Source organism: Lagenorhynchus albirostris, chromosome 20, assembly GCF_949774975.1.
Source record: "Lagenorhynchus albirostris chromosome 20, mLagAlb1.1, whole genome shotgun sequence".
Taxonomy (NCBI): domain Eukaryota; kingdom Metazoa; phylum Chordata; class Mammalia; order Artiodactyla; family Delphinidae; genus Lagenorhynchus; species Lagenorhynchus albirostris.
The window spans coordinates 13,653,888-13,670,279 of NC_083114.1; the positions used below are offsets into that span (position 1 = coordinate 13,653,888).

Genomic DNA, 16,392 nt, shown 5'->3' on the forward strand with positions numbered 1-16,392 from the left:
CCCATCAACCCTGGGACACATCTCTAGGAAACACATTTGGAATTCCCCCTGGAGGCTGTAAGGATTGGGTCCTTCTCCTAAACTAGGTCTGGTCCAGGCACGGGGTTCTAGTGGGAGCTGAGTGTGGTGGCTTGTGCTACATCAGGTCTGAGGGGTCTAAAGGGGGTGTTGGTCCCAGCACAGAGGTTCCCGAGAGCCGGGAGGCAGAGGCAACAGCCCCTTACAGGCTGGGCATTTGGATACAGGGACCTCTGGAGCTGCATTTTCTCTGCTAGGCAGGTCCTCATCGCCTCTTTATCTTACTTTCCTGCTATGGCTCCAGGGCTCTCACCCACATCCCACGAGTTTATCCTGTTTGATACATATTTTTCCACAAAAAATTCCATTGTTAGAAATATAATTTGGTACAAAGTCAAAAACTGTACTATAAAGTTTATAACACAGGCCAGCAATCTCCTGCCCCCCCCATCCCCAACCCAAGTCCCTCTCTAGGCAACACTTAGAACTCAGCCATTTCTGCTGGTGTTTACCTTTGTACTGAAATCTCATGCTGATTCTACTTCTTGATTTTTCAGTTTTATGTATGTCATGATATAGAATATCGTGATATCATATTCAATCTCTCCAACACAGGTATGCTTCTTATCCTGTTTGTACATCCTTGGGTATCTCCCCTGTCCTCACGCTCCAATCTGGGCTGGCTGGCCTTGGCCTCTAGCCCCCACACACAGCCACTGCCAACATCCTGGGGACTCTCTTTGCCCCTCTCCTCTGTTGGATCCTCAGTTTCCTGTGTTCCTGTGTCCTGGTTTTCTCCCTTGTTTGGCTGGAGCACATCCTGTAGTAGCTGCCTGAGAAAGAATGTATGGGAGGTAAATTAAAACAAAACAAAACAAAACTTCACAAGTCTGAAAATATCTTCATTCTACTGTCACTAAGATTTGGGTGGATATAAACCCAGATTAGAAATTATTTCCTGCCAGAATTCTGAAGATACTTCTTCATTATATTCTGGCTTCAAAATGTGCTTTGAGAATTTCAAAGCCATGTTAACCCCTGACCCTTGGTATATGACGTGTTTCAAAAAATTTTGTTCTCTTTGGAAGGTCTTAGGATTTTTTTTCTTTAGGATTTTTATCCTGGTGTCCTGAAATTTCATGATAAGGCTTGCTATAGTTCCCTAAATTTTTATTCTGAAAGATTTCAGACATCTAAAAATAATTCAAATATGACATATAATGAAATATTATAAATATTACAAACCCATCTATCCATCGCTGAGATTAATGAAACATTATCAGTAAAGTTGAAACCGTTCCTTGTGCCTCTTCTTCTCAAGATGTATCTTGAAAGCTGTTGTTTATCCTTCCTATGCATTTCTTTATTCTTCCACTGCATAAAATATATGTTAATATATAACATTTTTGCATGTTTTAAAATCTCTATATAGATGGTGTCATAACATATTTATTTTTTCTGCCATCTGTTTCTTTCCTCAGCATTGTTTGTGAGAGTCATCTATACTAAGCGTGGCCTGACTATATCACAATTTATGGATCTCGTCTTCTGTCGATGGTATTTAGGTTGTCCCCAGTTTTTAGCTAATAAAAAGGTAGTGCTCTAAACATCCTGTGCACACCTTCTGGAGCACACATAGAAGAGTTTCTATAGGGAAATGGTTCTTGGTTCTGCTAGCACGTGGAGTCATCTGGGGAGCTTTACAAAATCCTAGAGTCAAGGCTGGGCCCCACATTGATTAAACCAGAATCTCTACGGATGCATCCAGCATGAGTGTGTGTAAAGCTGGCCAAGTGATTCCAATGAGCTGTCAGTGGTGACCACCACTGCTCTGGACCAGTGTTCCTCAGGGTATGTGGTCCTCCAGCCAGCAGCCTCATCTGGGAACTTGATAGACGTACATGCTCGGCCCCTGGCCCAGACTCGGTGGGTGAGAATCTGTTTTAGCCAGACTTCAGGTGATTGCACGGCACCTGCAGGCCAGGTGCATCTTCATCTACAGGTATTGCCACATGGCAGCTCACGATGGTGGTGGCCCACCGCACGGCTGTGGTTTTATGTCACTGTGCTCGGCACTTGGTGGGTTCTTGCTCTGTGAAAGCTCCTTTCCTTCAGTCCTAGGAGATATTCTTGTATCATTTCTTCTACAATTTTCTCTCCTCTCTTTTCTGTTTCTTGGCTTGAAATTCCTATTAGTTGGAGGTTAGACCTTCTGCATGGATCTGATGTTTTGGTTGTCCAATGGTCCTGACTTTTCTTTGTTTCGGTGTTTTACCTTCTGGGAGATTTTCTCACATCTTCCATCCCTTCTAATGCCTTTAAAAGTTTCTGCTATCGTATATTTTTAAAAAATTTTCAAGAGCTTTAACACTTCCTTTTAAAAAATGACACTCTCTTCCTGTTTCATGGGCAAATATCTTCAGAGGACTGTTCTCTGACCCCTTTCTTCTGTGTACTGGAGCTGTTGGTTTTGGTCAACTGCTGGTGCCCCTGGCTGTTGCCACTATGACTGTAACACAACAAAGCTAACAGGAAGCTCTGTACATGTGGGTAGGGCTTGGGAATGGGGGTCTCATAGTGGTGACTGGGTAGAGACTGGGGAATTGTCAATTTCAGGATCTGTCAGTCTTTTCTCTTTGCTCAGTTTCCCAGAGAGAAATTCAATAATGTCCTGCCTTGGGGTGGCTGGATGGGAACAGGCCCAGCTGTCAGCAGAGGAAGGGGGCTGAGGGTCTCCCCATTAACCATCGCTTCACCCCAGCCTTTGGCTGGTCTTGGGGTTCCCAATCCAGAATCCTTCTAGTTCAACCTTGGCCAGCTGTACACCTGTCTTCTACCAGGATCAGAGAAGGGCAGTCACGTGCAATCTGGGCTCGGGTCTAACCACTTCTTCCAACCAATACTATTTTCACACCATCTTGAACTCCTGCCTTAGGGATACCCGGTCCCTCCATGTTCTGAGCATGTGGGGGATTCTGCAGAGAAAATGGGCTTGTTAAGGGTTGCCAGCTCCCTTAGACACTTTGGGGAGTCGGGGAAGCTGGCGCTAAACAAGTTATACTCTTCCAGCTTCCAAAGTTTTCAGACCTCTCTTACCTGCTGCCATCTTTGCAGTTCATGCCATTTTCATTCCTTTATGTCATTTTGGTGGGGTTTGGGGAGACAGAGGAGATACAGATGTGTTCAGTCCACAGTGTTTAACCACAAATCCTTGCCCATTTTACACGTATTTTGACACATTTACATGTAAGTTCATATGACTCATTTTGATTATCTGTACTTTTTATTTTTACTTAGATGGCCTTGTTTTTCCCATTCAACGTTAGGTTTGTGAGCCCTTCTAACCCACGCAGATCTAGCTCATTCCTTTTACTGCGGCTTAGCAAGCGTTCCAGCAACCAATGTACCACATTTTTTCCATCCATTTCTCTACTGATGCATCTCAGAAACACAAGTGATTGTGGTCTTTTGATCAACACGCTGGCTCAATGCAAATTCTAATCTTTATTGTTTTTATTCTGAAGCATAACTTGTCACAGGGAAACAGTGTTTTTATTACTTTTTTTTTTTTTTAACTGTCTGCCAGCGACTAGGGCAAAAGAGCTAATGGTGGGGGCCTGAGAGCCTGGAGAAGAAGGCCCTTCGAGGACCAGGCCCGGGGTGGTCAGGAGGGGGGGTGTGGACGCCATACACACAGAATCACGCATTCTCTCTCCTCCAGGAAAGGTTTTCCAGAAGCGTCTGCCCACACTTTGAATTAAGTGTTTTTCTGCCAAACTGAACCTACTGAAGAGGAGTGGATTAATGGCTTAGGGAGCTTCACGCCCAGCAGGGGGCTCAGCTGAAGCCTGCTTGCTCTCCAGTGAGTGAATTCACAGTGTTCACCAGAACCCTTTCCAGCTCCAGCAGCCCTCGGGGAGGCCAAGGAGGGCTTCCAAGAAACCTAACAGAGAGCCAGGTTCAACAGCAGCTCCTGGGCGGGGAGGGAGGAGGCTGCATCCACGTTCAGAGCCGCAGGGGAAGGGGGAGGATGGGTGGATCGCTCATCCCACCTGCTCTGGGTTCCTCTCCGGGGGCCACGCTCAGGTGTGAAGGGTCACGCTCAGGCTCTGATTTCTTTTTCCATTAATACAAATATGGAGAAAGCCCTACCTGGCACCCTCTGAAATTGCAGTGCATAGGGGAAGGCCCCAGAAGGTGGGTCTGAAGGCCCTTTCAGTCCAACTAAGACGAGAGCAAACTTAAAATGAACATAGGGGTAGACTGGGGGTGGGGCTGGAGGCAATAAATAAAGGTCACGGCTGAGGGGAGTGACTGGGGTGGCGGTGGAGAGGGGGGCTCCCAGGAGAGAAGGGGTGCAGAAAGGCACTGGGTTGGGGGAAGCAGACTCAGCCTTGCAAACGCTGGTTTGTTGAGTCAGAGGTCACGTCCGACAGGGCTGGCAGTGGAGGGCCCTGGGACTGGTCAGGAAGGAGCCGGGTAGGGTCTGGCTCCAGCGCTTTCTCTCTCTCTCAAGCTCTTCCACTGGAAAGTCTGCCCCACGCACCAAGCACGCCTCTGCTCAGGGCAGGCGGAGGGGACCGTCGGAGCCCACGTCAGCAGCAGGGGCTCGCCCAGGTGTGCCTTCTACCTTTGGGGGAGAGAAAAAAAGGCCACTATAGGGGGAGCAGAGGCAGAGTCCCACCCCAGTGACAGTGTGAGCTTTGGGAATGAAATGCAGGGAAGGCTGACTCCTTGCTGAAGCGGCCTGCGCCTGAAGCAGCTGCCCCGTCTGAAACTAAGCAGGGGGCTGCCCGGGAGGGCCGGCGGCTGAGTGCTGGGCAGGGGGCACCTGCATGCTGGGCCCAGCGCTGCTCCGCTGTGCTGTGTCATTGCAGGCAGGTCGCCCAGTCCCTGGGCTTCAGTGTGGCCATCGATACCTGGGCTAGTCAACACAGGTGATCTTGGGACGCCAGCAGGAGCAAATGGACATGGGAACATACAACCTTCCTCTAGGCCAGTCCTTTCCAAGTAACAACTTAAGCCCTGGAACCCTGTCTATGTGCTAGGCCACACAGCCTGTCCCGTGATTACTGGACAGTTCCTGAAGACCCACTCAGGTAGGTACCCCACACGGACCCTGGATCTTGCCCTCCCTGCAACCTGCAAGGGACACGATGTGGTCCCCATTTCAGTGATAATGGAACTGGGCACTGAGAGATCAAATATTAGGTTGAATCTTACGGATTTGCCAATATTTAACTGTTTTTTATCTACAAAAATGCAATTTCATGTGGTTCGACCTGATGGTTTGCCCAAGTTCCCATGGGTATGGGTGGCAGGGCTGGGACTGGAGCTTGGGCCTGCTTGATTCCAAACCACCCTCCCTGGGGGGATTGCAGGAGGCGAGGGTAGGGGGGAGAGGGTGCACGCCCACGGCGCCTCCCTCCCTGAGACCTGCCCACCCAGCGTCACAGTCTGCCTCTGTCCCTCATGACCATCAAGAGGGGAAATGAGGGAGGAGGAGGGAGGGGAGGGGAAAGGGGAGGGGAGGGGCGCTCCCACAGGGTTTCCTGGGGGGTACTCCCCAGCCCAGCAGGCCTGCAGCCGTCCCCGTGCGCGGCAGGGGCACCAGCTGCTGCGCTGACCCACGCAGTGTGCACCATGGGTCCTCTGGTTGTAGACGCACTAAGTCCAGCTGGGGCTTCTTTCTGGAAGGAGGCTGGGCGCCGATCGTGCACCTGCACAATTTTCTCCCGCTTGAGTGTCAGGACTCCCCTGTCCCCCAAGTGCATGGTGACCTCAGGTTGGCCGGGGCCGGTGGGAGCTTGGACTCTTGCCCTTGGCTTCCACACCCATCACACGGGGATAATGAGCCTCCTGTCTATTTGGCCAAGAGAACGAAAGTTGACCTTGGAAGTGCAAGGGCAGGCCGGCCTCCATGCCGTCAGCTCTAGGGGTCCTGAATCCTCCCTCTTAGGATTTGGGCCTGCCCTGGCCTGGGCTCTGTTTTGGGTGAGCTGATTTGCCTTCCTCAGCTATGCAGTAGGTTTCTGGAGGTCAGGGACTGTCCCCCACCGCACCCGGCCCAGGCTGGGCACGCACTGCCTGGTGACTAGCAGGTGCTCTGAAAACAGAGTTACTGTGACTGTTAGGCAGGAAGGGAAAAGCTCTGAAAGATTACACATTTCATAAAGCAGAGGATGGAAACAGCCATTGTTACAGTTACTGAGAACGGATAGGGACAGTCACCACTGTCCTTTTGGGTCCCGCTTTCTGTTCATTGTGGGCACGGATGGGTCTGGCTTGCCTCTGTTCGACGGGCACCTGGCACAGGGCTCAAAAATGCAGAGAACTGAAAACACCCCCCAGGGGGGTGCAGATAGAGAGGAGGTGGGTACGATGGAAGGAGGAGCTTGGTACTCACTGTGGCCTTTTGGGTCCGGCCTGGGTGGGGCCCCCACTGTGGGTCCGCAGAGCCGGTCCCGTCTCGATGGCCAGGCTGCTCTGGCTCCCTGAGAGGTGGCTGCGTGGGCGGGGAGGCCCCATCTTTGATGACTCCACGCTGCCACCTGCAAGAAACCACATGAATGGTTCAGGGCTGCGTCCTTTGGGCCTTGAACCGAGACGGGGACCATCTCAGCCTGACAAGGAGCTGATCTGAAGTCTCCTCATTTGGAACTGTGACCTGTATCGATGGGACCGTCTGCCAGAGCCCCTTCCCCTGGGAACCGCCACCCCCTTTCCCCATCCACATGGCTGCCATGTTCTAGCGGGACCCCACCCTCTGGCCACTGCCGACTGGCCCACAACCTACAAAGGCAATCGAATGGGCCCTGAGGTCATTTCACTAAGGAACAAGTAGTTACCCACATGAAAACTGGCAGTGAGGACGAGTCTGTCCTGCCCTCGGAGAAGGAGGGTGTCGTGGAGAAGCGTGTAAATTTCTGTTAACCCAATAAGAGGGACATTCACGGCTGCCTCTGCAGACTAAAGAATCCTCACTCAGACACGGTTGTTAGCCCCTGCCCGGCCCAGAGAGCAGAGGTGGGGCCTGCAGACTGCACTCCATCTTTCCATCTCCTGACCCGCTTGGCCGCAGCTGAGAGCCGGTGTGAAGAGAGGGGACACGAGCTGCGGTAGTGGGAGGTGAGGAGTGTAAAACCTGCCCTAGCAACCAAGGCTGGCAGGTAAGTGTCCTCCACGCTTTCCTAAGAGAGAATCTGCAGCCTGAAGGGGCCTAAGAGATCATCCAGTCCAGGGACAGTTTTCACCTCATGCAGCATCCCCGCCTACTGATACTGGTCCCTGGGAAAACCGCATGGAGGAGGATTCCGAAGCCATGTCAGGCTCTGTGGGAGAGAGTGCCGGGATCAACTGGTAATGTCTGCCATGGGCACAGGAGTGCCAGGCATTGGCATCTCTGACCTAGTCCAGACTGCCACCCCCGGCAGGAATTCCTTCCGTATCAGTTCTGGCAGAAGATCACCCAGCCTTCCATTTCCTTCCAGTTTGAGGCAGTTACTGAAAAGCTTTCTTCTTAGGTATTAAATTCAGCCTGAAATGTCACGCAAGTATCCCAGTTCTAACCTTTGGAGTGACTCTGAATGAAGCTGGTCCTTTTCCTGGGAAGGTCCTTCATGTGTCTAAAGGAAAGGAATGGAAAATGTGTCCCCAGGCCTTCTCTGCATATATACCTGAGCTTCCCTTCCATATGTTTTTTTTTTTTTTTTGGTTGCTCTACACAGCTTGTGGGATCAGTTGCCTGACCAGGGATTGAACCCGGCCATGGCAGTGAAAGCCGGAATCCTAACCATAGGCCGGCAGGGAACTCCCCTTTCTATCTGTTCTTGAGTGGTGCTAACACTTTAGCTCCTAGCCCTCCCAGCTGATGGCCCATTTTGCCTCCCGGATTTAGAACAAGTCCACAGACCCAGCCACTGGGGAGCCACTAGGGAGCGGTAGCCTGTGAAAGCAGCAAAGCCACTGCCCCAGGGGCTTGGGAAACAAACAGGGCTGCTTCCCACACTTACCTGATTCCCCCCAGGGTCTGTCACTTTTCCGGTCCCTGACCCCAGTGGGTGGGAGTCTGTCCTCCAGGCTGGAGGAGCTGAGATCTGAGTCACTGTCACTGTCGCTGGAAACCACTGGAAAAGAGACACCAGCACAGGAGGTCACCCCCACTGGCCACCACAGGCAGGCGTGTCAGACAGAGGGGACCAGGGCAGGCCTCTTCCTTCCAGGACAAAGTGGCATAGGACCTCTGCCGGCCCTGGTGTTTGGGGCACGGGGACAGTGGTCCGGGGATAGGGATGGCAGGGTACTCCTGTCAGTCAAAGAGGTGAGTCCCGGTGCGAGGAGGCGGGGACTCGGGGGTGTGGTGCCCAGTATGACCAGCACCGGCAGGGAGGGCTCAGTCCTCAGGCAGCCATCTCCACCCATCACCCCCTCCCTGTGGCTGAATCAGAACCCTCTTGCTGGGAGGAGCTGATTACCCCCTTTGGTGCAGGCCCAACTGCACCTGGCAACATTTAAAGGTGCCCGGCCATGCTCTGCAGGGATAATTCCAGTCCTCGCTGACCCTGATGGAGGGCTCCAGGCCCCTGACATACACTAACTCAAGGAAGCTTCAGAACAACCCTGCAAGATAGGAAATAGCATTGTCCCCATTTCACAGGCAAGGAAACCGAGGCCCTTGCCCACAGTGGGATTCTTACTCTGGCGGGCTGGCTCCACAGCCTGTGTTTGTAACCACTCTGATTCCACCAGAAGAACTGAACCGGGAGCCAGAAGGCCTGGGCTCTCATCCCAGCTCATCCAGCAACTGCCAGTGGGGTCTTGTGAATGCAGAAGGAGCATGGCTGGTGGGGCTGGAACCCCAGGAGAGGGAAGGGAAGGGGAGGGGGAGCTCCCACAGTGAGCACCTGCTGTGGTGGAAACCCTCTTTTCTGGACTAAATGCAACCATATTTGGCTGGTTAGTCAACAGTGGGAGTCATAATACAGGATCTATTCATACACTAAACTCCATTTTAATTTTAAGCATAGAAATGTACATCCATTCGCCAATCTTTTTTTTTTTTTTTTTTTTTTGCGGTACGCGGGCCTCTCACTGTTGTGGCCTCTCCCGTTCCGGAGCACAGGCTCTGCACGTGCAGGCTCAGCAGCCATGGCTCACGGGCCCAGCTGCTCCGCGGCATGTGGGATCTTCCCGGACTGGGGCACGAACCCGTGTCCCCTGCATCGGCAGGTGGACTCTCAACCACTGCGCCACCAGGGAAGCCCCATTCGCCAATCTTTTGATGGAGGGCTTGGGTGCTTCTTTGAGATCGACCCACATGGTCTTTTGTGTCTAAACTGCATCTATATTGCATTGTGATTCTCAGGTTCAGTTTCTTTAAATTGGAGCAGATCTTGAAGACATGGGCAAGCAGGAGTCCTCTATTTTTCCGTTTCTTTCTCCCATTTTTTTTTTTTTTACAGTTGTGCTGCCTACACCTAATTCAATAGCCTTTTTAAGCAAGTGACTTCTACCAAGTCTTTCCAAAATCTTGGTTTTAATGAAACGACTCTGTGTCTTTTCTGACTTTTTTCATCAATTTATATAACATTTAATTAAATAATATAATTATAATAGCAAGTATAAGCGCACAGAAAGGTTTGGGATCACAGGTAACCAGCTCGCATAGATGACTAACTCAGCGGGTAGGGTAAGCGTCAGCGTTTCTTCCCCAGGAATGCAATATGCTGGTTACAGAGGGAGTTGAGTGCTTTCTGCCAGGCACTGTGCTAGGCACCTGGGAAGCATTATCTTACTTGACCTGTAGAACAAACCTGAGCCATAGGGACATGTTTGGTGGGAGATGATACTGGAAACAAAATCAATCTATATCAAGGGCGGCTAATAGGTTTCATCTGATGCTCTAGGCGCCTCTGGAGCAGCGTGCAGAGGAGAATCCTGAAATTGCATTAAGGCCCAGCAGGGAGAGAGTCTGGTCAGTTAGGGAAGTCCACAGTGGTTCCAGGAAGGGAAATGGCAGGACCTAGGCCATGTAGCTTCCACCTGGATCTAGAGCCTTCTGGAAAGTTTTCATGCCTTCAGCCTGTGTCACCTTTCAGCTAAGAAAGTCACAAGTCATAGAACCAAGCAACCAGAGGGGCTGGAGCTGGCTGACCACTCCAGCCTAAGAGATCCTTGACCCTGTGCTTCCACAGCAGGGCAGCTGTGCTTCGAAAGCTTTAATGACTAATTGGTTCTTCTCCCTCCCTCATCCCCACATCTTGCCAGTTTCACTGGCTCTCCTATCTGGGGCTCCTCTGGCCCCACGCGGCCTGGAGCTCCTGCCAAACTGCCGGTCAGCACCTCCCGCAGGGACTGGCTTCCCTCTACCCAGAATACCCTGCCCACCTCTCTTCTTCTGGCTTAGTTCGGGTACCACCTCCTCCAGGAAGCCTTCCCTATGGCTCCCACCTGTCTGGCTGAACACCTTGTGTGTTCTGCTACACCTGCAGCAGCTACTTCCCGCTTTAAGTGTTCTGTGTGTGTTTCCCCCAGCAGACGGAGAGGCTCCTGGAGGGCAGGGGACAAATTGCACCACAGTCAAGGCTGGTGTGCTTCTCCTGCAGAGCCTGATCCGTGGGGGTGGGGCAAGAACGATGCTAACAGGATTGCTTCCAGCTCTGCCTTCCTCTGTCTGCTCAAGGATTTTGCCTCTTCTGCTGTTTCTTTCCCTTCTTGCCCTCAAGGAAGAGTTCTGCTTTGGCTTTCTGGGCTCTTGTGACGTAGAATCAAAAAGAGATGGGGATGGGGGGGGTTGTGGTCCACGTGCCCCCTTTACAATATCTGAGAAACGCAAGTAAAGGCCTGACTTATTTTGCAATCGCGTTTTAGGTCCCAGACTGGGTTTGATTATGAATCCACCGAGACCCGATTTTATGGGCATCGGTTTTATAAGCATTTACGTATTTTTGGCTCATTCACTGACTGACTAAATGCCAACTCTGTGGGTCCTCAGACAAAGGGAGTGGGAGGTGGCAGGAGGTAGCAAGCAGCTCCCCATGTCTCCCTAGGGGCAGATGCAAAGGAACTGGGGAGGATTCTGCCCCCTCCCGCAGCAGGAGGAGGGGGTGTCCAGCAGCCTGTTAAGCAGTGGGAAATCCCTGAGGGGAACACGGTTACCGTTCTCCACATTGGTTTCCCCATCTCTTTGGCAGAGACGCTTACGGATAATTTATTCCTTTTTCCTGACTTGGAATGTTCCGTCTCCCCCATGTTTGATATGCAGGACCTTCAAAATTCTGGGGCAGGGTGGAGAATATGAGGCTGAGGCAGTGGGGGGTAGGGGACATGACACGGGGCTCCATGGTATGGAAATAATGCCTGGATTCTTTGGTGCTGATGAGCAGATACCACAGGGCACAACATACCAAGAGCTTGAAAGGAGACGATGGGAAAGGACATCCCAGGACTCGGGTTATGGTGGCTACTCATTCACCCTATTTCTTCACTCTGCTCCCTGTTCTGTCATCTGTGGTACATGGTCACAGTGTTGAGCTAGGAGTGGGCTTAAGCCGCAAGAAGACTGCTATGCTATGTTGCGAGAGCATGTTTTGTTGGGAGGGGTATGTGTCGTCCAAGCACCAACGCTGGAGGTGGGGTTCGGGGGCCACATTGCCTAGTTCCCACTTGGTGCCTATGCTGTGCAAGGTTTAGAAAAAATAAACCTCCCCAGTGACAGTCAGTTGTCTTGTTTTTTTGTTTCCTTTTATAGACAAGGGCCACAGCCATGGAGGCGGGGGGAACAGCCCCAGATGACAACTGAGCTCACAAAGACATCACAGAGCAGAGAAGCAGCCAGCCAACGACTCATCCCTTTTGGGTTCGTCTCCCTCAGCTCAAGCATCCTTGCTCACTGTGTCTGCGATTTCAAGCAGGGGGCCAAGCCTCAGCTTAGAGGTCTCTGTGGTGCAAACTCAATCCCATTTCTAGTCCACTCTAATAAACCCCACTCGAAAGGAATAAACCCAAGGAAGTCGGCAGTGTTGACACCTGGCCTCGGCACTTATGTCAGTGGGAAAGAAACGCACCAAGGAGACACTGCGGAGAACATCCCTGGACACAGCCCAGTGCAGACGCTGTTTATCCAAATACTCCTCCGGCAGCAAGGGAAGAAGTTTTTCTTCTTCCTCCCCCTCCAAATGTTGCTGTTAAAACCCGAACCTTGGCTAATTTGCCATTCGATTGCGCTGCCACCTTTTTCCCTGCACGGCAGCTGCGATCGTAAATCTTCCAGGTCTATTAACAAAGCTTTTAGGCTCATAAATCTTTTGACTCTTGCCCTTCCATCCTCAAGAAAACACTCTGTGTGTCTGGAGGCTGAGTTTTTTCCTCTAATTCCCCAAAGGCTGAGTCTAGGATGGTTCCGTCAGTGACGAGCGCTTGTATTCTGCCCACGCCTGATTTTCAGATTGAAAATGGGAAAACACCAGGGAGAAGACTGTCCCGATAGCTTCCCCAAGAAGGAGGTGTCACTAAGTGGATTCACCCGGGCTCTGCCAGCAGGCAGGGAGGAGGGGGGCCTCCCCCTCTGCAGTGGCTTGAGCCCCCGGACCACTTGCTTGGGGACCTGGCGTCCCTGAGATTTTCCCATCATGCCGCAGCAGGGCGGCCCCACTCTGCCCAGCTCTCATCCTCAGAAGCGGACAGCCCCAGCACCAGCCATGCCTGCTTCTCTGAGGAGAGGCCAGCTTTTTTTTTTTTTTCCCCCTGGCTCACTCTTGGATGGATTTGCAATTTGACTGTCACCATGGAAACTCAGAGTTTTGGTACATGAAGGTGGGGGGAAGTCTTCCCTTTTGGAAAGTCTTTCCCGACTGCCTCAAAGAACATGTGGCTGCTGCTGGCTTGTGGAGATACCTTGCCTGGGACGGTCCAGGGGACAGGCAGGATGCTGGCCACTGGACCTCACAGCACTGCACCGGGATTTGCGGGACCTGCTTCCTGCCTCTGCTCTGCCACCATCTCTCTTTGTGACCCTGGGGACACCTCTCAGGGCTTCATCACACACAAAAAGAGGCCAACCTAGACAGCCACTCTGGGTCTGAATCCTAGGATTCAACGTCAGGTCAGGTTTGTTCCATCAGTGGAGAGACCCCAGTGCCCCACTCTGGTTGAGAGGCGGGGAGATGTGACTTTTGGGCCGCACAACATCTGCCTGCCTGGCACAAGGACAGCCAGGAGCCTGTAAGCTCGGGAGGCCCTTGTGAGCATCTGCTGCTCTGCTTGGAGGCTCCCACAGCCCCAAGAAATTACGGGAATTAGAGAGGAAGAGAGATATTTTCAGCAAATATTCTGCCAAAGGCAACGCAGATGGTGGAAAGTTTTGCATACTAAAAGCAAAAAAAAAAAATTTTTTTTTAATGTAAAGGAAAGATAAGGCCCTGGGGAATGCAGAGACGTCCCCAGTTAGCCTTACCCAGCCCACCAGGCGGGCACAGCTGCAGAGAAGAGTCACAGAGCTGTCCGCATGGGGACAGGTGAGGGCTGCCCCACCTGGGAGTAGGGCCAGGCTTGCAGCCTGAAATCCCACCAAGATGCCTCCCAAGTCTGGGGCTCTGTTTGGTGGCAGCAGGAGCGAGGTGCAGGGGTGGTGGAGAGGCTCTGAGTCACACAGTGTCCTGGCTCTGCCACTTCCCAGCTGTGGGACTTTGGGTCGGTGTCTTCACCTCTCTGTGCTCAGCAGGCCCACCTATGAAATGGGGTAATGACGGATCCTTTCCCGGGTTGTTGTGAGTATTAGTAGAGATAACACAGGCAGTGTCTGGCACATGGTAGGTGCCTGATGAATGGGAGCTATTTTATTTGATGGGGGGGGGTGCATCCTGAACTCATGGCCCACACCATCCGGCACAGAGCTGGCCTCTGCACTAACCATGTTCGGTGCCCGGGCCAACCTCACAGGGGTGGACTCACTTTTTCCGGGGAGCTTAGATTTCCAAGTTGTGTTTCATAAGACATTGGAGGCACTAGGTGCCTTCAGAGGCTGTTTGGAGGCCGAGCTGGGATTTGAACCCAGGCCTAACTATTGTAGGAATCTCTGCTCTTTCCTCCTCACCCAGGATGCAGGGCACCCCATGGTCTGGCCTCACCCCAAGGGCTCTGGTCCCCTGCAGGCAGGTCAGTTCATCCTCTGTCTCCTCAACATGCCTTTTGCCGCCAGAGGCAGGGGCTGCCATGTGTGTGAGAAAAGCGCCTAGTTCACTCCCAACATCTAGGGTTGAATTCTAGCTCTGCTTTGGACACTCCTGGACAAATACCTACATCTCTCTGAACCTCAGTCTTCTCATCTGTAAAATGGACACAATAACAACTACCAATAAAATAAGATCAAGAGATCAAGTAGGACAAAAGGCATTGCAAGTCTAAAAAGCTATACGAGCCTATATATATTTTTGAAAATTAGATTCCAATTCATCCTCCAGGAACCCATCCAAACCGTGCCTCTGTTGGAAAATTTCTCCAGCCCAAGGATGGAAGACAGGCCCTCCTTCACTCTCCCCACAACTGCTGGGGCAGCTCTTCTGGCCCCTCTCAGACAACCCCTGGCATTGCATTTCTTTTCCTACAAACACCTGCCTCGACTTCCCCAACTGTACCAGGAGCCCCTTCAGGGCACGGTCACGTCTTAATTGGTGTCTGGCTCCTTCCCTCAGCCCCCATCACTGGGCCTTGGGCCAAGCAGGCACGCAGCAGGAGAGAACGCGGCACTGTGCAGAGACAGCAGGACTGATGGTGGTCAGCAAGGTGGTGGCGAGCCAGCTTGGGCTGGGCTTTCCACCAGGCAGGCGCCTCCTTGCAGCCTCTCCCAAAAGGACACTCAAGTGGGATGAGCGAGCCAGGCAATGGTGGCCTCAGCCTGAGCTAGGCACAGACTAATGCGGGGAGGGGCTGTCGGAGGCTGGTTGCCATGGACACGGGATGAGTGGGCTCTGGGGAGAGAAGTGCACTGTTCATGCAAAACCTTCTCTTCTTCCAAACCCCAGGCCCCAGGATGGGCTCTTCCTTTGTTTTGGAAACTCCCTCCAGGGTCCCAGAGAGTCAGGGTCTGGACAATAAGAAAGGTAGTCCCAAGGCCAGGGGGCCTGTCCTCATAGGGATAGGCTGGGTGGAACGAGAGAGGCTCAGAGCCTTCCTCCCTCCCTCCCTCCTGGACTCAAGAGTCAGGAGATCCGGATGACCCTCCCTGTCCAGCTGCCTGATCACCCTGGGCCTCATTTCCTCATCTCTGAGGTGGGGATAGTCACAGGACCACCATAGAAGGAGGGGTGAGGGAGTGGGACCCTGGAGCTCTCCCTCCTTGGTCCCCCTTCCAGGCTGCCACCTGGGACCTCAGCAGGGACAGCACAGACCAGGCCAGAAATTGAGAGTTGGGGAGTGGAGGGTTTCCTGTGCTTGCTTACTCATTTGCCACTGATTTTAATTAACTCCTTCCTTGGGGCCTGCAGACAGACAGGAGGTACCAGATAACAAAGATGAATCCTCAGATCAATAGTGATGTGGTCGCCAGCACTGAGATCCTGTGGTCCTGCCCTGGCTGGAGGAGCTCCAGATAGAATGGGAGATGGACAGACGGAAGATAAGAACAGCTCCTTCCAGGGAGAACATGATACTCTGCAGGGGAGGTGGAAAGTGTTCAGGGAAAGGAGAAGTCAGGAAGGACTTCCTGGAAGAGGTGGAATTTAAAGATGGGCATGATTTTGGCAGATAGAAATGCTGGGACTGGGGTGTGCCAGGCATCCCTGACAGAGAACAGGAAACACAATGGCCAGGTGGTGGGCTTCTCCAGAGCCAGGATAGGCTCAAAAGGAAGGCTCCGGACTCAGGCACCTAGGGGCCGAGGGGCTGGCCTGGCTTGGATGTGCTCTGCACTATTTCTCTCTGGCAGGTTATTGCTTCTGATTTGTGGCAGAGATGAAGCAAAGTGGGTGCATACCTCCTGACAGTTCCTTTGCTGGGATGCAAAACGCATCTTCATCCACTCCATGACGTCAGTGCTGTCTGTCTGTCCTCCTTTAGGTCTCTGCGCCTTTGACCTCATCTCTTTGTGCCTCTCTTGTTGATGGTTTGAAAAAAAGCTCTCTCTCTGCCTTTGCTTCTCTTGTCTTTCTTTCCCTCTCTTGTGTGTCTTTGTGTCCCCGTGTGTTTTGAGTCTTCTTGGGTTTGTCTCTTTTTTTTTTTTTTTTCCCGGTACTCAGGCCTCTCACTGTTGTGGCCTCTCCGGCCACGGAGCACAGGCTCTGGACATGCAGGCTCAGTGGCCATGGCTCACGTGCCCAGCCGCTCCGCAGCACGTGGGATCCTCCCGGACCGGGGCACGAACCTGCGTCCCCTGCATCG

The 16,392-nt window shown here is 52.3% G+C and overlaps 1 protein-coding gene across 8 annotated transcripts in view; it reads right to left on the minus strand.

The window, feature by feature from the left end:
• Positions 1-3,503: 3,503 nt before the first annotated feature.
• Positions 3,504-16,392, minus strand: part of RPH3AL (rabphilin 3A like (without C2 domains)) — a 145,067-nt gene continuing 132,178 nt past the window's right edge. For 6 of the 8 annotated variants that reach the window (XM_060135401.1, XM_060135404.1, XM_060135405.1 and 3 more), the window contains 3 exons: positions 8,031-8,144; positions 6,425-6,569; positions 3,504-4,644 (listed from right to left, as the gene is read on the minus strand). In XM_060135401.1, the coding sequence (XP_059991384.1) occupies positions 4,614-4,644; positions 6,425-6,569; positions 8,031-8,144 (290 nt within the window). In that variant the 3' untranslated portion in view covers positions 3,504-4,613. Of the gene's footprint in view, positions 4,649-6,424; positions 6,570-8,030; positions 8,145-16,392 lie in introns of all 8 variants that reach the window. The other 2 variants (XM_060135406.1, XM_060135403.1) reach the window with 1 other exon arrangement.